This window comes from Sinocyclocheilus anshuiensis, unplaced genomic scaffold (genome assembly GCF_001515605.1).
Source record: "Sinocyclocheilus anshuiensis isolate Anshui unplaced genomic scaffold, SAMN03320099.WGS_v1.1 scaffold871, whole genome shotgun sequence".
NCBI classification, from domain to species: domain Eukaryota; kingdom Metazoa; phylum Chordata; class Actinopteri; order Cypriniformes; family Cyprinidae; genus Sinocyclocheilus; species Sinocyclocheilus anshuiensis.
Genome location: NW_015542392.1, coordinates 118289 through 140206, shown reverse-complemented (window position 1 = coordinate 140206; position 21918 = coordinate 118289). Strand labels below are relative to the sequence as shown.

Genomic DNA, 21918 nt, shown 5'->3' with positions numbered 1-21918 from the left:
TCATGTTCTAATATCCGTGTAAAATCCTTCACATGTGCAAAAATGTTTGTTTGGGCGCTGCACGCTGATTTTACAGCGGACCTTTTAAAATAAACAGTGTTACTTTTATGTTTGGTTGACTGCATTTTAGTTTGATGATGAATGGCTGAAATGGCAGGCAACGCTAGAACTAATGTTGTTGTGTGTGCGTGAGGCGCCTGTGCGATCAGATGGATTAAATCAAATAAAGATATAAAGAAAAGAAATTAAATGCATTAAGAGTGTCACAAAAACGAGCGTAGCCTATACTTGTCGCAGTGTTTTTTTTCTTTTGTTAATCTTTTAATTATATTATAGCCTATTATATATTTTGTGTGATCCTATTGATTTTATTCCTTTTATAGACTTAATTTCTGTTTTTCTCCTTTCACAGAAGCGCTGCAGGTGCAATGATGCGACGATTGAATCCTCACGGTCTTGTTTACGCTGCTATTCGCGCATATAAAGCTAAAGCCCTGTACAAAACAACAACAAAAAAAGACATTCTAATCTTACTGGTTAACGACCGACTAATGAGCTTTGTTTGACGGTCAGGAATATACAAATGAACAAAATGCTGTCAATCTACAATTCTCCACCATATTTACTATGCTGTGTGCAAGTTCAGGTAGCCTAACTCAAAAACTTGCGTACACGAGCTGAGACCAGACGTGAGATTTGATCGTAGCCACCGCTCACGTCCATATTGATAAATTCCAAGTTTTGCGCTGAAACGACCGTACGCCCAATTTTCTGTCGTACGTTCGTTTCGTAAATGAGGCCCAGTATGTGTGAAGTCCAAAGAGCAGAACTTACAGCGATCTGCCCTCCCTCCTCATTCAGATAAGATTTCACATCCTGTAGAGCCACGATGGCACACTGTCTGTGAGAAACAAGAGACGGCCAATCATCAGACCAGAACCAGAACTGCCACAATCACATTCAACTCAACAGCACCAGCAGATGATGCCGACTGACACCGACTCGATTTATCAGCACCGGTTTGAGGAAACAATGTACATCAAATCGGAATCAATAAAATGTGTTTATTCTTGCTTATTAGAAACATAGATTGTTGTGAATATGACATTATGTCACAGTGCAACTCAAAACTTCCTCCTGATCATTTCCTGAAATGACTGACAGACTGCTGTAGAAACATCCTCTTGTTGTCAGAGGTATTTGTGTAATGCAGGTGTAACGGTGTGGATACTCACTTCCTGATTTTCATGGCCTCTTTATTGTCGTGACGGAAGAAGTCGTAAGACTTGTACGACTGTACCGCCTCACGTCTATAAACGCCCAGGTTAAAAACTGACAGAAACACACAACCGTTACCAACATACAGGGAAAGCAACAGTCTTTTTGGAAACTTCAGGGTCAAACATAATAGTATAATGTTTTATAGATCCAGTGCCAATGCACAATTCTAACTTTTTCTCGCAAATGCAAGTTTATATCTCGCAATTCAGACTTTTTCCCGCAAATGCAAGTTTATATCTCACAATTCTTACTTTTTCCCACAAATGCAAGTTTATATCTCGCAATTCAGACTTTTCCCGCAAATGCAAGTTTATATCTCACAATTCTTACTTTTTCTCGCAGATGCAAGTTTATATCTCGCAATTCTGACTTTTTTTCACAAATGCAAGTTCATATCTCGCAATTCTTACTTTTTCTCGCAAATGCAAGTTTATATCTCACAATTCTTACTTTTTCCCACAAATGCAAGTTTATATCTCGCAATTCAACTTTTTCCCGCAAATGCAAGTTTATATCTCACAATTCTTACTTTTTCTCGCAAATGCAAGTTTATATTTCACAATTCTTACTTTTTCTCGCAAATGCAAGATTATATCTCACAATTCTTACTTTTTCTCGCAGATGCAAGTTCATATCTCGCAATTCTTACTTTTTCTCGCAAATGCAAGTTTATATCTCGCAATTCTGACTTTTTCTCGCAAATGCAAGTTTATATCTCGCAATTCTGACTTTTTCTCGCAGATGCAAGTTTATATCTCGCAATTCTGACTTTTTCTCGCAAATGCAAGTTTATATCTCGCAATTCTTACTTTTTCTCGCAGATGCAAGTTTATATCTCGCAATTCTTACTTTTTCTCGCAAATGCAAGTTTATATCTCGCAATTCAGACTTTTTCCCGCAAATGCAAGTTTATATCTCACAATTCTTACTTTTTCTCGCAGATGCAAGTTTATATCTCGCAATTCTTACTTTTTCTCAGAAATGCAAGTTCATATCTCGCAATTCTTACTTTTTCTCGCAAATGCAAGTTCATATCTCGCAATTCTTACTTTTTCCCACAAATGCAAGTTCATATCTCGCAATTCTTACTTCTTCTCGCAATTCTGACTTTTTCTCGCAAATGCAAGTTCATATCTCGCAATTCTGACCTTTTTCTCGCAAATGCAAGTTCATATCTCGCAATTCTGACTTTTTCTCGCAAATGCAAGTTTATTCTGACTTTTTTTTTTACTCTCAATTCTGACTTTTTTTCTCTCGCAATTCTCTCTTTTTTTCTCTCGCAATGCTGACTTTTTTACTCGCAATTGCAAGTTTACATTTCGCAATTTAGAATTCTCAGAAATTCTCACAATTCTCAATTCAGAATTGTGAGATATAAACTCTCAATTTTGAGTTATAAAGTCAGAATTGTGAGATATAAACTCGCTATTCTGACTTTTTCCTCAGAATTGCATGATATAAACTCACATTTGCGAGTTATAAAGTCAAAGTAGCGAGATATAAACTCGCAATTGTGAGAAATAAAGTCAGAGTTGGGAGATATAATCTCGCAATTCTGACTTTTTCTCGCAAATGCAAGTTCATATCTCGCAATTCTTACTTTTTCTCGCAAATGCAAGTTTATATCTCACAATTCTTACTTTTTCCCACAAATGCAAGTTTATATCTCGCAATTCAGACTTTTCCCGCAAATGCAAGTTTATATCTCACAATTCTTACTTTTTCTCACAAATGCAAGTTTATATCTCACAATTCTTACTTTTTCTCGCAAATGCAAGTTTACATCTCGCAATTCTTACTTTTTCTCGCAAATGCAAGTTTATACCTCACAATTCTTACTTTTTCTTACAATTGGGAGTTTATATCTCAAAATTATGACTTTCTCACAATTTAAAGTTTATATCTCACAATTCTTACTTTTTTCTTTCAATTTTGATTGTCTTTTTTCTCAGAATCGCAAGTTATAAACTCGTAAATGCTAGTTTGCATGTTGCAAACCTATTTACACCATGAAATAAACATTTTACACATTTCTCTTCTTCTCAGAATTGCATGTCACAATTCAGAATGAGGGGAAAAAAAGTCAGAATTGTTCAATTAAAAAGTCGCAAATACCTTTTTAATTTTTTTTTAATCTTGTGGTGGAAACAAGCTTCCTGAAAACCATGTAATAGTTATACTGAGTTAAAAATGATTTAACTTTTTAAAAAATTATTTGAATGAATTCAGATTATTAATTCTTACTGGTTTCATTTAAGAAATAATTTTGGTGTTTCATCCCCAGGAATAATTACATAAGTAATTATAATAAATACAGAAGTATGTTGAATGAGCTCATTTATCTCTCACCTTTCGTGGGAACCCCGATCCAGTTGAGGTATCGCGTCAGCTTCTTGGATATGTATGTCTTTCCTCTGGCGGGAAGGCCGATCAATACGATGACAGTAGGGGAGTTAGTCATGTATGACGCCCATGCTATGAAAACAAACAAACACACATCATTTACTTTTAACAATTTCCTTCTCAGTGCAGGACAAACCAGCATGATGATATCAGACGAACATTCTGTTAACAGGTCATCATATTTATACTCATAACAGTTGCACACAGTTCAGATGTTTCTCATGCCTGGAAATAAGTGACGTTCATGAGGATTACACTGAGGGCATGAAGCTTTCATGCTGCTGAAGTTATTGACATAATTTCCTTATCAATTATGCAAGAGCGTAGCCTGAGGCTTCCTGTAGTTAATAACTGCCACATGTTTCTGAGAACGAAACAGCAGCTCAACAGCAAACCCATATACCCACCATGCATACATATAATATTATTTCTACATTATTATGGTATTTATTAATATTTTGAATTTGCTTTCATTTTTATATTGTCAATTTTAAGTTTTAGTAACTTTGTTATATGCTTTTGCACTTTGTAGATTTTTTGGTAATATTTCTATATAGCTTACTTGATTTTATTTCAGTTTTAGTTTTAATAATTTTAGTACATCAGCTTAAACCTATATATTTTGGTTAGTTGCCAAGGCACCATTTTTTATTTTATTTTAATGTAAGTTTCATTTCATCTAATATTTATATATTATATTACATTTAAAATAAAGTTATTTTATTTTTTATAATTTTTACATACATTAATATTTTGAGTAACATATCATGCATACTTCAGCAAATATTATTTATATACTATTATAGCATTTATAAATATTTTGAATTAGCTTTTATTTTTATAGTTTCTGTTTATGTACCTTTTTAATATATATTTCTATATAGCATTAATTCAATTTTATTTCTAAGGTGATCAGGATGATTGCAAGGGCCGTACACCAAGTCTCTATGATGTTCTTGCCTGTTCATCAATATATTACTCTGTGCTGAAGAAGAAAAACAGGATCCGACACACCTCTTAACTGGGCTTTACATTCCACAAAAACCCCTTCTGGACCCAAAGCTTAAATTCCAATCTGATTTAGATTTCTCTTTCAGCTTGAACGAACATGTTAAAGCTCAAAACTCAGCTCTGGGTCTGAATGTCAGACTCATTTTGAAAAACTACAGCATGTCTTGAAGTGCAAAGTTCCCAGACGGCCATCACAAGCACTGCCAACTAAAACAAGGGGCTTCTTACAAGGGTTGTGACGGTGAGGAAATTTTCCCACCGGTTAATCGACGTGTGACAACACCGGTAATACCGGTATCACCGCGGGGGCGGGGCGTTCCCTCTTTTCCTTTGCTTTTAAATAGCTTGTAAAAGCGGTGTCCCTATTTTACTTTCACTTTAGCAAAAGTCAACAGGCTTTTCAAAATCCAAAATATTGCCAAACAGGCGCTTTTGCATCATGTTTCGAAACTAAATCATCCGCGATCATCTTGTCTGTCTCGACTCACTCTCCTCACGTGATAAATGAAATCTGATCTGTGATGCGATGTTCGGCACGCTGCATTGAGTAGCTGCATTCAGTTTTTAATTGTAGTGTCTGTTCTTTTACTGAACTAAATTATTTTTTATTACTATAAAAAATCAAAACGACGGTGGGGGTCGGTGACGCGGTGGGCAAGTGACATAACCGGTGTTGCAGCTTAACACTGGTATCACCGTCAGCACCGTCTATCGCGGCAAGCCTACTTCTTACTACACAATGATATAAGTGATGTTTTACAGAAACACATCTTCACAACCACATCAATACACTCTAAATGAGTCATTTAATAAGCATGTATGATGTTGCATATATTATAAGATCTTACATCTGACCGCCAAAAATGTATATATGTATAATGTATAAATGTTTAAATGTTTTAAAAAATGCATAAAATGTATTTAAAAAAAAAGATCAAAATAAATTAAATAAAAAATAATAAAATTAATTAGATTAAAACAAACAAATAAATAAAACATAAATTTGATTAAAATAAATACATTTAAAAAATTGTAAAAACAAAAAAAAGAGTCGATTAAATAAGTGCATAATAAAAATGTAAACAAATAAAAACTGTAGTGAGTAGGAACAAAACAATAGAATCTATTATTAGTATAAGTTAAAATATTAATATTTAAATGAGTATAAATGGGTCTCTCGCATGAGGATGATCATATATGGAGATCTTTGCCATCTAAAAGACAGAAAACCCTTGACTTGCAGCTCAATAACTGTAGTCATCATAAACACTTCAGAGTTCCCTGATGTTAAATAATCAGGTTTTGAACCTACAACCTTTCAGTTATCATATAGCTCATATCAAGTAGCTCATATCTTTAACCAATAGGCTACATCCCCCCAAATGATGGAAAAGAATACTTCACTATTCACATTTAGCTACATGTGAGTGCAGTAGCCAGCCTAGATCTAAGCTGGTAACTAAAAGCTTACTAGTTTGAATCCCCACAAATCATTTAATCAATGCACTGAATCTCAAAAGTATTAAAATTATCATAAATAATAACAATAACTCACAGCATTTCTTCTCGTTGACTCTGGGCTCCGCCTTCTTGAAGTCATTTGAATTGTCCATGACTTTAGGTGCAGATTTGACGATCTTGACGGACAGGTGTGAGGGTCACCAGAGGTCAGTCCACCTGCGCAGGTATCACGAGACTGAGATTAGGTCATTACCGGCCTGGCGTTATTGCACATCTGCTGCATTTAGCCCAGATGGGACCATTTCCCATTCAAACGCAGTTCAAACTGTGTTTCCATTAAAGCTCTGGGACAGAGCAGACTTGATGTGACCGCTGTGTTTCAGGAAGTGTCTGTGTCTGCCGGAGATTCCCACGAAACATCCAACCCTTAGAAAAACAATAAACGCTAGAAGAGCGATTAGCATCGGCGGAGTGACAGAATGGGCGGGGTTCGCGGCGCAAGTCTTGTTTGTGATTGGCCAGGCACGATCGGTATAAATAATTATTATTATATATCTACTTTTCATTCGGTGTTCTTTCAGTTTGATAATATTAAAGTTCTCAGTATAATTACTGCAGGTGCAAAAAAATATCCAAATCACTTCTGGGAGGAAAGCGTTGTCACGTGATACATGTTACTTTTCCTAACAGTGAATTAATCAGATGAGGCTTTTAATAACAATTTTGTAGTAGACAATGGCGCATATTTTTATTTATATGTCAGGTATGAATTAATAAAATGATTTTTAAAAATGTGTATATATTGTGTAGTTTATATAACACATATCTTGAATGCGGAGATCCGCGAATCGCCCTCTGCTGGAGGAAACGGTAATAAGCCAGTAACTTTTGCCGCTCGACGGTCTGAACCAATCACGGTCTGAAGCCGCTTGGGGGCGGGGTTTGTTGCGCTTGTACCAGCCGAAGAACAGCAGAGGCGTGGTAGAAAGTTCGGAGATGGTATTAAAGTAGCTCAGTTTAAATGTATTGTATGAATTGCCCTTACTCTGGTATTAAAAATACGGAGTGTCTATTTACATTTAGTTAAAAGTGTTTGTAAAACACCAGTTCCAGTGGCTCAAATGGATAAATGTGTGCTCTTGGCTTTTTTTTTTGACACGATCGATCCGGGTTCGATCCCGCCTTTTGCCGAACTTTTTTTTTCTCCCTTTTCAAATCTCAATTTTATAATGCATAACATATCAGTATATATATATATATATATATATATATATATATATATATAACGAACCACTAAACATGGGAATATTAGAGAACAATTATATTCTAAAAAGTACTGCAATCTGTGTTCCTTAACAGGTCAGCAACTGTGTATTAATTAACTTATGGAATTAAAACGTCTAAAACCTTTGGTTTTATGTACGATATTTGTTGTATGAATTTTGACACATTAATTGATATGAATGGTGTATAAACTTAAATTGGTCTTCTAGACAGAAATTGTCTACTGTACAAGAAATGATGTGTAAACAAAAACTAATAGATTAAAATACATAAACAATAAAAATGCTTAAAGTAATTATGCATACAATAAAATTATATTCAAATAAACAAATAATATCTTCAGATATTCACAAATCTTACAGTGCAAATTTAAAACATTTTAAAATAAATAATAAAATTAAAATAAATAAATCTGGATTATAATAAATTGCATTAAAATAAATTAAAAATAAAATAAGTACTGTATATAATACAATTTTGATATATATAAATATATTTTTAATATATAAAACATTTTACATAACACATTTTAAAATATAAAAATAATTAATAATTAAAATAATAATTAAAATTAAACACTTAATCAGATTAAAATAAGTATACAATAAACATTTGAAAAAAATAAATAAACACTTCTAATAATTCATTACTAAATAGAAAAATAAACTTAACCTTAAAAGAATCTCAACATCATAAAATATTAAAAGAATTTAAATATTTTCCAAATAATATTCAAATTAGTATAAAAATATTTAATTTAATAATTAAAAATATTAATATTTATTATTGAAATTGTGTCTTTATACACAAAAATATATAGTAAATATAAATACACATTATGCTTATGCACAAACATGGAAAATATTGTGACCTTTTCTAATTTGCTACCAATACACATCACACTATTGTTTAATTTGTGCAATTCTACTTATTTACACATTTTATTTTTTTACCATTTAAACAAACACTGCTTGCAGCAGAGACATTTCCATAGCTCTGGATTTTTCTATGGGAATGATATGATAAATTCATTCATGCATATCAATATTTGAGAAGAAGACGAACGGCGATAACTAGGATGTATCGCAAGTTACCAAACCAGCAGCTCATAAATTTGCATCGTTTTTCCTATAATGCAAAACCCTCAGCCGGCCTGAACTGACAGTCTCGTAACCTGTAGAAAGCCTTCAGCTGCACTGCCTGCCAAAGGAAATGTTTCTTTTGTGCTGCATACTCAGTCATTGGTTTGCTAAATAAGGCCTCCTTCTGGCCATTGTGAAAACGCTCTGCTGTTTCTCAGGATATGTGAGGTCTGCCGCTCTCAGATTCCTTTGCCTTGTATGGCTAAAGGCTCCAGACGCGCCCGGCTGCGGGACGCTGACCTTATTGGCCGGCTCAGGAACAGGGAGGTGTGGAGAAACGCCTGAAAAACCAAACAAACTTCCCTTCAGCCCAGCGCAGGAACAGACCGTCTTCAACCCTTTTCAACTCAAAAACAAGGTACAGCTACTTTAAGAACTCCTAATCGTTGTTGGCTTTGTTAATGGTTAACGGATATATAATATAGTTTCAGTTTTAACTTCTGAACAGGTTGATTTTCTAAATGTCTCAGTGCAGTGTAAATGTATGATAGTTTCAGAACAGTTTCTTTATGGTATTTTACATTTGAAATATGTAAAGTCTATCATTCAACAGCAAGGTTTAGGGTTCCTATATGTATAAGTGAATGTGTATATTTTAGGTTATGTAACATTTCACCATTTTCAGTCTTTTGTGTGTGTGTGCATTTTTTCAGTACAAACATTGTATGTTCTAAAAAATAGGTATATATATATATATTACTTATTTAAAATAAATAAATATTTTTTTTATTTTTTTTTTTAAGCAGGTTTCATATGACATATTTCATTTAAATTATTAATACCTCACAAAAACTTTTGTATTGTATATTGTATGTAGGCTTATATACATATATTTGCTTTTACTACCTTGATTTCGTAATTTAATTGGACATGTAATTTGACATGAATTATTTTCAGTATAAATATTCCTAGTAGTCCCTTTAATTCTGTACTTTTAGAAGAATTACAAAAAAAAAAAGTTTTCAATGAATGTCACACCGCAGGATGCTTCTGCTTGAAAATTCATGTCAATTTCATTTTGACAGCATCAAATGTGCCTCTAACTATTATGATATAAGACTGAATGCATATACAGAGTGTTTTTTTGTGTAATTTTGTACATTGAAAACACACTTTATCTGTCATACTTGTGCCGATGGCATCGCTCCATGGTATTGTGCGTTGTCTTCCAGACTGAGATAAGTGGACTCTAATGAATTTAATCTCTTATCTCTTTCTTCTGCAGAAGCAAACCCTGCGGTCAGAATGTCTGCAGCCAAGCGTGCCAAAGGAAAGACCACAAAGAAGCGGCCGCAGAGGGCCACGTCCAACGTCTTCGCCATGTTCGACCAATCACAGATCCAGGAGTTCAAAGAGGCCTTCAACATGATCGATCAGAACAGAGACGGATTCATCGATAAAGAGGATCTACACGACATGCTGGCCTCTCTGGGTAATCTATCTATCTATCTATCTATCTATCTATCTATCTGTCTGTCTGTCTGTCTGTCTGTCTGTCTGTCTATCTATCTATCTGTCTGTCCATCTATCTGTCTATCTATCTGTCTGTCTGTCTGTCCGTCTATCTGTCTATCTATCTGTCTGTCTGTCTGTCCGTCTATCTATCTGTATGTCTGTCTGTCCGTCTATCTGTCTATCTATCTGTCTGTCTGTCTGTCCGTCTATCTATCTGTATGTCTGTCTGTCCATCCATCCATCTGTCCGTCTGTTGGACGGGCATCTACCTATCTATCTATCCCTCCATCCCTCCACCCCTCCACCTGTCTGTCCTTCTGTCTATCTATCTATCTATCTGTCTGTCTGTCTGTCTGTCTGTCTGTCTGTCTATCTATCTATCTATCTGTCTGTCCATCTATCTGTCTATCTATCTGTCTGTCTGTCCGTCTATCTGTCTATCTATCTATCTATCTATCTGTCTATCTGTCTGTCCGTCTATCTGTCTATCTATCTATCTGTCTATCTATCGATCGATCTATCTATCTGTCTGTCTGTCTATCTGTCTATCTGTCTATCTGTCTGTCTATTATCTATCTATCTATCTATCTATCTATCTATCTGTCTGTCCGTCCGTCCGTCCGTCCATCTATCTATCTGTCTGTCTCTGTCTGTTTGTCTGTCTGTCTATCTAGAGGTGTGAATCCAAATCTTAATCTATCTATCTAAACATTTTACAGTTTTTCTCAATTGCTTTGGCACATTTTTCGAAACAATCTTAACATTCTCTAAACTGTGAGTGCAAATGTCACAGCTGTTTGCTGGAACTTCAGAACTTTATTGTATGTCTGCAAAATGTAGTTACTCACCCAAAACATTTCATTCATGCTTCAAAACCTAGTTATCGTGTCAGTAATTTGGCCAAGGCCACCAAAATATAAAGTATTTTTGTCATCGTGTGAGCCACACTGGTCAAAATGTTTAGTTGTTTTTTCACCATGACAGTCAACCATGGAAATGAAGGTTTTATAAAAAATCTGATATTTGTTGAGAAGAGTCAATAGTACATAGAGAAAAAAAAAGTATATGAACATTTGTATTTCTGCAGTACATTTATTTTTGTACGAATGCATTACATATAAGTGAAATCAGAAAGAGCAAACTTACTGTACAAAATCATGAGAACTGTTGATGTTTAAGATTTTCCCTTGACAAACATAACAAATGTTAGATAAACCGATTAAAAAATATAGATTTCTGAAATAATTCATTACATTAAAATGAACTATTAAAATTATAGCTATAAAACATTTCTCATGTTCTTTTAGTTTAATTTGATGTACTAAAATAACTCAAACTTTAATGAAAAATAAAACAAAATAAACACTATACAAACGTTTAAAAAAAAAATGACAAAAACAATAAAATTACTGAACACTTGACTAAAATTAAAGTAAAAAATATTACACAATATTAATAAAAATTATAATAGTATTTCAATGATATGAAAATAACACTGACCTTAAAGGACAGGCAAAAAAAAAGCATCCTCATGATATAAGGGGGAAAAAGCATTCAAAATAAAATATGACCCTGGAGCACAAAACGTCTTAAGTCGCTGGGGTATATTTGTAGCAATAGCCAACAATACATTGTATGGGTCAAAATTATCGAATTTCTTTTATGCCAAAAAAGGATATTAAGTAAAGATCATGTTCCATGAAGATATTTTGTAAATTTCCTACTGTAAATATATTAAAACTTAATTTTTGATTAGTAATATGCATTGCTAAGAACTTCATTTGGACAACTTTAAAGGTGATTTTCTCAATATTTAGATTTTTTGCACCCTCAGATTCCAGATTTTCACATAGTTGTATCTCAGCCAAATATTGTCCTATCCTAACAAACCATACATCAATGGAAAGCTTATTTATTCAGCTTCCCAAGATCTGACCCTTTTGACTGGTTTTCTGGTCCATGGTCACTAATATACATTTATTGGATTTTTGTTGATCTGTTTAGAAAATCGTTTATATTATTATAGTAAAAACTGTCATCAACTGTTCATTGTTCGAAATTTGTATCCATTTTTGAAAGACACAAATGGCACCTGATTTTCTTTATAATGACTCAGAGGTTGAGATCTTTGTGTGACGCCTGTAACAGGGTTCATCCATGAGGACCATCTCCGCGAGCTGCTGACCACCATGGGTGATCGTTTCACTGATGAAGAAGTGGACGAGCTGTTTCGCGAGGCGCCAATTGACAAGAAAGGAAACTTTAACTATGTGGAGTTCACTCGCATCCTCAAACACGGGGCCAAAGACAAGGACGACATTTAAAAACAGCAGCAGATTCATATGTATGTCAAGATCTAATGATCCTGATGATTCAACAGTTCAGTCTTTTCACTTCAGACAATAAGAAACCACACTGTAATGCACTAGAAACCACTCAAAAAGCCTTAGCATACTGTATATTTCACACTGTGTTGGCAAGTGCTGCATGTGCGAACATACTTTAGATCCTGCATTCATGTTTTCTTTCTTCATCTCTCCAGATAAAATCACCTGTTGTGTGTGTGTAAGAAACTGAAGCAGGTAATTATGCTCTACAGAAGCCATTTTTGAAGTCCAAAAACACCCTTTTAGCATGAAGAAGTTCAAGATATTAAGAAGCTTCACAATTTTGTTTTGCTGATTTCATGCATTAAGAATAAAGGTTGTACATTTAATATGTGCTGTAAGAAATTGAATTAATTAGCAATTAGCATCATTTTAAAATAAAGACGCTTTTCCACTTTCTTTACTGTTTACAATTTCTGCTCCATCACACAAAATGCACACAAATAAAAAGGCCACGCCTGGATTTCTGTCTTTTAACAGGCAAAAGTTCACCCCGAAAAATGGAAGTTACCTGACAATTTACTCACCCTTAGGACATCCAAGATGTAGATGAGTTTGATTCTTCATCAGATTTGGAGAAATGTAGCATTGCATCACTTGCTCTCCAATGGATGTGAATGGGTGCCGTCAGAATGAGAGTCCAAACAGCTGATAAAAACATCACAGTCATCCACAAGTTACCCACACCGCTCCAGTCCATCAGTTAATGTCTTGTGAAGAGAAAAGCTGCATGTTTGTAAGAAACAAATCCATCATCCAAGACATTTTAACTTCAAACCATTGCTTCAGACTAAAATATGAGTCTATAATCCATATAATGATTTCTCCTATAACCTGAACAATATAAAAGCACTATCAAACAACAAACAGCACATCCGTTGCTTGCCATGTTCTTGTTAAATAAAACTTTATTTTGATTGTAAAAGAAATATTTCCCACAACAATCCTACAATCTACAGAGTGTAACGCTGTATATCTATATTACTTTAAAATATGTCAGCTCTGAAAAATAATAGCCATCAATGATATCTATAGTAAATCTCTCTTTCTCTGGACTCTGGAGATGTAAGAATGAGATTTGGGCCTGTATGCATATTGAATTCACTGATCCAGGATCAGATTCCATGTGTTTGTTCTTATATCGGTCACAAAAGCGCTCAAAAACAGAACCAAACTCACATGTGATTGACCAGTGTTAAACCAACCACTTTCTAGGTCATTGTAATATGGCACTTTCCACAAAAATGGTACAGAAAAGGCTATGAACTTTAACACCTTTTTTTTACACCTCAGTAGGAAAAACTAGATTATATTAGTTGTTTTGTTTTCTATTCATGGAATAAGAGGTTTATAATCAGTATTTGAAATACTCTTACCAATATTTAGACAAACCCTGGCGTGTTTCTTTAGTATTTTCTAGCAATAAACTAGTAATGTAGGCTAACGGCAGGGTTGCCAGGTTTTCACAACAAAACCTGCCAAATTTTACTCAAAACTAGCGCAATAGCATTCCAGGGGGTAAAATACACGTAAAATACACGTTTTTTGGTATGGCTTCCCTGATAAAATTTGCATTACAGGGGATAAATATCATGTTATTGGGGTCGCTTCAACCAGCGGCAACCGTATTAAAGTAGCAACACTGCTTAACGGTCAAATTGGATCACGTGATCCTTGATAACCAATCACATCACGGTCTTGACGTTAAGTCGTGCAAGTCATTCGCTGTTTATGGATACCATAAAAACCAATGAGAATTACCATAAACTGAATCCTACCTGTCGCAAATTTGTCTGGGAGTTCTCTTATAAAAACAGCACTTTTCCGTTGTAAACTCTAAAAACAGATCAATCCAAAATGAACGTTTAATCCCAAACATGTTGAAGATTAGCGGACAGCCTGACAATTCGCTGTTTCCCCACAAAATCAGTTTATTCAGAGTAGCGAAGCATCTCCTCCATTGACATCCATTCAAAAACGGCATCTGGTCTCCTTCCCTGCGTACCGCAGCGAAGTATGCTTGTTTTGCTAACATTTGTTGCTGCCGCAAATCGATCCACGAAAGTACCGCGAACCATTAGAATGATTTTGGAACTGATATTTCAAGGTACAAAAAAAAAAAAACATACAGTTGCTTCAAACAGCTTGATCTTGACAAATGCTGTCAACATTATAATTTGTGTAAAAATACTATAATTGAACAAAATTATTTACTTCTCTTCCCGCCACCTTGTCCAAATGACGTCACTTCCTGTGTGTCACATTTTGAATTGGGGTAAAGCAAAGTAATTTGAGCTACACTGCTAAGTTAAATATTTTTTTAAAAGTTCATTAAATGTAGGCCTATATTTTTATCTATATTAAATTCAGCATTTTAGTATTTTCAAACGATCACAACTATGAAAGTGCCGTTTAAATCAACTAAAGCGGTTGATTTAACACTGGTAATTCACTATGAACTCACAAACAAAAGTGCAAGAAACAACCTGATGCCTTGGACAAACACATAATGACATGTATGAAAGTTTCCATATCGGCCCTCGCCATTGAGCTCTGAGCTATTTCTCTCCAAAGTTAGCATAAGAAATACATTTGATTCGTGTCCATTAGCATCTGACACAATGGTGCACATATATAAGTTCAACAATGTCCTTCAATAAAATCTGAAGCATCACCTGTAAAAAACCAATGGAAAGAAAATAAATTAAAGTATACAAACGCAGGCGAGATGTCCGTTGAAAGTCCATAAGTGTGTTGAGTCCAGTGTAGCCCTATTAAGATCTGATGGGTTTGAGTTCATTGATATTCAAATAATCAATCCTTCCACAGGAACACAAAGGCTTTAAGACTCTGATATTGCTATGACATGCATCAGTCTTATGCACACCCCTTCAAGTAAAGTGTAACCATTTTCTGGTTACACACAAACCACACAAAACGTGAAAATCCAGCTTCTGAAACACTGATGTGAGCCAGCAGGAAACCTCGAGGTCTGATACAGAGGGAGATTCCTTCAGATCTGATGCACTTGAAGGAGTCGTTCACTCAAAAATGACCATTTGAAGAAAATGTACTCGCCCCTCAGGCCAACCAAGATGAAAATGAGTGTTTCATCAGCACAGATTTTTAGAAAGCAATATAATGGATAGAGGACTCGTATTTTAGCCAGAAGCAAAAATATCAAGTGAAAACGTCTTAATAATGGATTTGTTTCTTACAAACACACAGCTTTTGGCTTCTCAAGACATTAACTGATGGACTGGAGTGATGTGTGGATTATTGTGATGTTTTTATCAGCTGTTTGGACACTCATTCTGACAGCGCCCATTCACATCCATTGGTGAGCAAGTGATGCAATGCTACATTTCTCCAAATCTGATGAAGAAACAAACTCATCTACATCTTGGATGGCCTAAGGGCGAAGACATTTCTAGCAAATTTTCCTTTTTGGATGAACTATATTCCTTTAATGCTTACAATGAAATACAAACTCTGAAAAATGAATGAACTGTTAATGAAAGTGGCATCAAATCTCCATTTCATTCATCATTTAAACTTCATTTTCCTCCTTTGGCTTCAATGTAATTGGCACACGAAGAGACCGGCAGTGATGGTGAAGCGTGTTCAAATCTTTCTAAGCTAGTTTAATATGCACAGATAACTAGCAGCAAAGCATTTGAGTACTGACACTTCTGGGCCTGACGTGTGAAAATCTGAAACAACTTTTCCAAATCAGCAAGTTCTGGGTAAAGGAAGTTTTTAATATCTAACAAAGAAAATAATTATAAAAAAAAAAAACATCTTCGATCACAAATGACGGGCTCTGATTGGTCACACAGAGACACGCGAGTCGTACGTGTGCTGGAAAAATAATCAATCCTTCCACAGGAACACAAAGGCTTTAAGACTCTGATATTGCTATGACATGCAGAGTTCAGAGATTTGTGCCGAGTACCAGTGCCTGTTGGAAAAGCAGGTCAGGTAACATGAGAACGGAAAAACACGTCAAAGATGAACATGAACAAACTGTGAACGTTCACATGGACGGGCTCTGATTGGTCACACAGAGACACGCGAGTCGTACGTGTGCTGGAAACACATAGAATGACTGGACAACAAAAACACAAGCATTAAAATCATAATAATATGAATAATAATAATAATAATATTACTTCCTCCTTTGGCTTCAATGTAATTGGCACACGAAGAGACCGGCAGTGATGGTGAAGCGTGTTCAAATCTTTCTAAGCTAGTTTAATATGCACAGATAACTAGCAGCAAAGCATTTGAGTACTGACACTTCTGGGCCTGACGTGTGAAAATCTGAAACAACTTTTCCAAATCAGCAAGTTCTGGGTAAAGGAAGTTTTTAATATCTAACAAAGAAAATAATTATAAAAAAAAAAAACATCTTTGATCACAAATGACGGGCTCTGATTGGTCACACAGAGACACGCGAGTCGTACGTGTGCTGGAAACACATGGAATGACTGGACAACAAAAACACAAGCATTAAAATCATAATAATATGCCACGAAAGTACCGCGAACCATTAGAATGATTTTGGAACTGATATTTCAAGGTACAAAAAAAAAAAAACATACAGTTGCTTCAAACAGCTTGATCTTGACAAATGCTGTCAACATTATAATTTGTGTAAAAATACTATAATTGAACAAAATTATTTACTTCTCTTCCCGCCACCTTGTCCAAATGACGTCACTTCCTGTGTGTCACATTTTGAATTGGGGTAAAGCAAAGTAATTTGAGCTACACTGCTAAGTTAAATATTTTTTTAAAAGTTCATTAAATGTAGGCCTATATTTTTATCTATATTAAATTCAGCATTTTAGTATTTTCAAACGATCACAACTATGAAAGTGCCGTTTAAATCAACTAAAGCGGTTGATTTAACACTGGTAATTCACTATGAACTCACAAACAAAAGTGCAAGAAACAACCTGATGCCTTGGACAAACACATAATGACATGTATGAAAGTTTCCATATCGGCCCTCGCCATTGAGCTCTGAGCTATTTCTCTCCAAAGTTAGCATAAGAAATACATTTGATTCGTGTCCATTAGCATCTGACACAATGGTGCACATATATAAGTTCAACAATGTCCTTCAATAAAATCTGAAGCATCACCTGTAAAAAACCAATGGAAAGAAAATAAATTAAAGTATACAAACGCAGGCGAGATGTCCGTTGAAAGTCCATAAGTGTGTTGAGTCCAGTGTAGCCCTATTAAGATCTGATGGGTTTGAGTTCATTGATATTCAAATAATCAATCCTTCCACAGGAACACAAAGGCTTTAAGACTCTGATATTGCTATGACATGCAGAGTTCAGAGATTTGTGCTGAGTACCAGTGCCTGTTGGAAAAGCAGGTCAGGTAACATGAGAACGGAAAAACACGTCAAAGATGAACATGAACAAACTGTGAACGTTCACATACCTGGACCGGACGATTGAGAAAACCACTTTTCATCTAACAAACGGTAATATAAGATGCTACTTTATTGCTCAAGTCAATTGTGTGAAATGTTTGATGAATCTGAGCATTCTGAGCTGTGATTGGGCCAGAAATTGATCAAATGTATATCTCTGTAATAAAATGGCATGTTGAAATCAATACACTAATTGAATTTTAATTGTTCAACTCCGCTTAACAAATATTGTCATTTTTAAATACATGCAGAATTTACCTTAAAATCAGAGCAGAAAATGCTATTTATAATGTTAATTATTCATTATTATTCAATTATTTTGGAATGACTGGACAACAAAAACACAAGCATTAAAATCATAATAATATGAATAATAATAATAATATTACAAAACAGACTGTTGGCCCAAGTAAAAATCTGGACCTTGTCATTGAGTTTTTAAAACATTAATCATAAAAACAAAGTGGAGTGGTCATGTGTTAACCCTATTAAATAACCAGAAACTGACAGATGGGTCGTGCTCCGTGCGCTTTTACGTGAAAATAAACCAAGCTGGATGTGTTTCTGTGTTCAGTTTTACTGGAGTGAAACAAACAGAACTAGTGGAGTGCTAAAATCCGCTGTGCTATTCTACCACTTCAGTATCCGCTGTACCGTCCAAACATTTCTGCAGATTTCCATTCGAGCCGTAAAGTCACGCAGCCGTGCACCAAAAACTGGTGGGAAAAGGAACTCAAAAGGTGTCTGTGAGAGCAGGAAGACTGCGCTGATGAAAGACAAGTGCACACGTGCGGGATCCTGAGTGCATGCTGTGGGAGGGGCGTCCGTGGGTCATGTGACGTGTGAAGCGTGTAAAGGGTCTGAGATCTCAACGAAGGTCTTTTCATCAGAGATATTAGCACAATTTACAGACAAAGTCTTGATATATTTCCATGAGATAATTCACTTTTATAACATTTATAAGGGTTTCCATAGAAATTAATGTCGAGGGGAGGTTCTTCTCTTGCAGCGGTGACACGCTAGCGTTCCAATTCAGTTTTTTGCTCTTTCTATTTCGTATTTTTTGCTTGTGGTTTCCGACCCCGGTGCGCTGCGTACGGTGCGCGTGTCCGCGAGCGCTAGACAGCGTCTGCTCGTGCCATAAAAACCAATGAGAATTACCATAAACTGAATCCTACCTGTCGCAAATTTGTCTGGGAGTTCTCTTATAAAAACAGCACTTTTCCGTTGTAAACTCTAAAAACAGATCAATCCAAAATGAACGTTTAATCCCAAACATGTTGAAGATTAGCGGACAGCCTGACAATTCGCTGTTTCCCCACAAAATCAGTTTATTCAGAGTAGCGAAGCATCTCCTCCATTGACATCCATTCAAAAACGGCATCTGGTCTCCTTCCCTGCGTACCGCAGCGAAGTATGCTTGTTTTGCTAACATTTGTTGCTGCCGCAAATCGATCCACGAAAGTACCGCGAACCATTAGAATGATTTTGGAACTGATATTTCAAGGTACAAAAAAAAAAAAACATACAGTTGCTTCAAACAGCTTGATCTTGACAAATGCTGTCAACATTATAATTTGTGTAAAAATACTATAATTGAACAAAATTATTTACTTCTCTTCCCGCCACCTTGTCCAAATGACGTCACTTCCTGTGTGTCACATTTTGAATTGGGGTAAAGCAAAGTAATTTGAGCTACACTGCTAAGTTAAATATTTTTTTAAAAGTTCATTAAATGTAGGCCTATATTTTTATCTATATTAAATTCAGCATTTTAGTATTTTCAAACGATCACAACTATGAAAGTGCCGTTTAAATCAACTAAAGCGGTTGATTTAACACTGGTAATTCACTATGAACTCACAAACAAAAGTGCAAGAAACAACCTGATGCCTTGGACAAACACATAATGACATGTATGAAAGTTTCCATATCGGCCCTCGCCATTGAGCTCTGAGCTATTTCTCTCCAAAGTTAGCATAAGAAATACATTTGATTCGTGTCCATTAGCATCTGACACAATGGTGCACATATATAAGTTCAACAATGTCCTTCAATAAAATCTGAAGCATCACCTGTAAAAAACCAATGGAAAGAAAATAAATTAAAGTATACAAACGCAGGCGAGATGTCCGTTGAAAGTCCATAAGTGTGTTGAGTCCAGTGTAGCCCTATTAAGATCTGATGGGTTTGAGTTCATTGATATTCAAATAATCAATCCTTCCACAGGAACACAAAGGCTTTAAGACTCTGATATTGCTATGACATGCAGAGTTCAGAGATTTGTGCTGAGTACCAGTGCCTGTTGGAAAAGCAGGTCAGGTAACATGAGAACGGAAAAACACGTCAAAGATGAACATGAACAAACTGTGAACGTTCACATACCTGGACCGGACGATTGAGAAAACCACTTTTCATCTAACAAACGGTAATATAAGATGCTACTTTATTGCTCAAGTCAATTGTGTGAAATGTTTGATGAATCTGAGCATTCTGAGCTGTGATTGGGCCAGAAATTGATCAAATGTATATCTCTGTAATAAAATGGCATGTTGAAATCAATACACTAATTGAATTTTAATTGTTCAACTCCGCTTAACAAATATTGTCATTTTTAAATACATGCAGAATTTACCTTAAAATCAGAGCAGAAAATGCTATTTATAATGTTAATTATTCATTATTATTCAATTATTATTTTTTTCCCTCGATATCAAGAATTGAATTTTGAATGAGAAATTAATTACTAATTGGGTTTTTGCCACCCAAACTTGAACATAAGAGTGGCACGGTTTGTACCTTGATTGTGCAAGGCTTTCGGTTTCATCCACTTCCACACTGCTGAAGAAAACAACAGAAACCCTCAAAGTTTGTAATGGTTATAATGGGAACTGTGTTGGTTTTAATGGAAACTGGTCCTGGACTTCTGTACAGGGTTGCCAGGTCTGTGTAACAAAACCAGACCAAAGGTCAATCAAAAATAGCCTAACAACAACTATCAAAACTCAACACATGGCACTCCCATATCTAAACTACATATTACACACAATTTCAACTTGAACTCTGTTTCCATAAAGGAGCTCAAAAGCCCTTCCCACAAAACACAATTTAGCACAGGTTTATCATTGGTAGTATGTAAAATATTTTAATACAAATTTCAGCCAATTACAATTTATGCAGTATGTAAATTTTTAAACCAGAGATTAAAAAAAATCAACAAGTGGCAACGGTTTACAAGTATCCCAATTTTGCAGAAAAAAAAACTACAGACCTGGCAACCCTGCTGCTGGAAGCCATTAGGTAATGGTTTTATGGTTAAATGTGGATGGTTTGTAATGTTTGTAGTGGACATTATAGTTTCTATTGTTTTGTTTTTTCAGCAGGGATGAACAGACTGATTTTCAGAGATTGCAGGAAATTTTGATCTGATTGCTAACAGCAGTGTATATATATATAAAATCTGTTTAACAGAAAATGGTTACACTTTACTTGAAGGGGTGTGCATAAGACTGCCATAGAAATTAATGTCGAGGGGAGGTTCTTCTCTTGCAGCGGTGACACGCTAGCGTTCCAATTCAGTTTTTTGCTCTTTCTATTTCGTATTTTTTGCTTGTGGTTTCCGACCCCGGTGCGCTGCGTACGGTGCGCGTGTCCGCGAGCGCTAGACAGCGTCTGCTCGTGAGGAGTTTGTTATTTTGGGCTTTGTTAGAGTCGCGTCTGAGCCTCGGGGACGTAGATCTCGATGCTTTCGGCGCTCTCGGTGGCGGAGTTCTGTCGTTCGGAAACCGCTCGCTTGGCCGCCATCAGTCGCTTTCTGGCCTCCTGACGCTGCTTGTCGGCCACCGAGTCGCTGCTTTTCTCCTTCCCGCCGGAGGTTTTGACCTTTACCGTCTTCTTTGGTGTGTGGGATGGAGCAAACATCTTCTCCTCCTGAGGACATTCATTCAATAATTAAACTCTGCTTATGTTAAATACTACCTTCATTTGTAAGATAAAAAAAATAAATTTGGTAAGATAAAATTATTTTTTTTTAAATAAGTTA

The 21918-nt window shown here is 35.5% G+C and overlaps 3 protein-coding genes across 4 annotated transcripts in view; 1 reads left to right on the top strand and 2 right to left on the bottom strand.

Moving 5' to 3' along the window:
- The window catches only part of LOC107692797 (6-phosphofructo-2-kinase/fructose-2,6-bisphosphatase 2-like), a 27506-nt gene extending 20917 nt beyond the window's left edge, over positions 1–6589 (bottom strand). For both annotated transcript variants that reach the window (XM_016491990.1, XM_016491991.1), the window contains exons 1-4: positions 6251–6589; positions 3631–3756; positions 1236–1332; positions 835–901 (exon numbers count right to left, since the gene is read on the bottom strand). In XM_016491990.1, coding sequence (XP_016347476.1) covers positions 835–901; positions 1236–1332; positions 3631–3756; positions 6251–6308 — 348 coding nt within the window. In that variant the 5' untranslated portion in view covers positions 6309–6589. The remainder of the gene's footprint in view (positions 1–834; positions 902–1235; positions 1333–3630; positions 3757–6250) is intronic.
- The window catches only part of LOC107692798 (myosin regulatory light polypeptide 9-like), a 25437-nt gene extending 13009 nt beyond the window's left edge, over positions 1–12428 (top strand). The window contains exons 2-4 of the mRNA XM_016491992.1: positions 8741–8940; positions 9808–10014; positions 12186–12428. Of these exons, the coding sequence (XP_016347478.1) occupies positions 9828–10014; positions 12186–12361 (363 nt within the window). The 5' untranslated portion in view covers positions 8741–8940; positions 9808–9827 and the 3' untranslated portion in view covers positions 12362–12428. The remainder of the gene's footprint in view (positions 1–8740; positions 8941–9807; positions 10015–12185) is intronic.
- Positions 12429–21562: 9134 nt separating this feature from the next.
- Positions 21563–21918, bottom strand: part of LOC107692796 (disks large-associated protein 4-like) — a 36190-nt gene continuing 35834 nt past the window's right edge. Inside the window, 1 exon segment of the mRNA XM_016491989.1 lies at positions 21563–21806. Coding sequence (XP_016347475.1) covers positions 21582–21806 — 225 coding nt within the window. The 3' untranslated portion in view covers positions 21563–21581.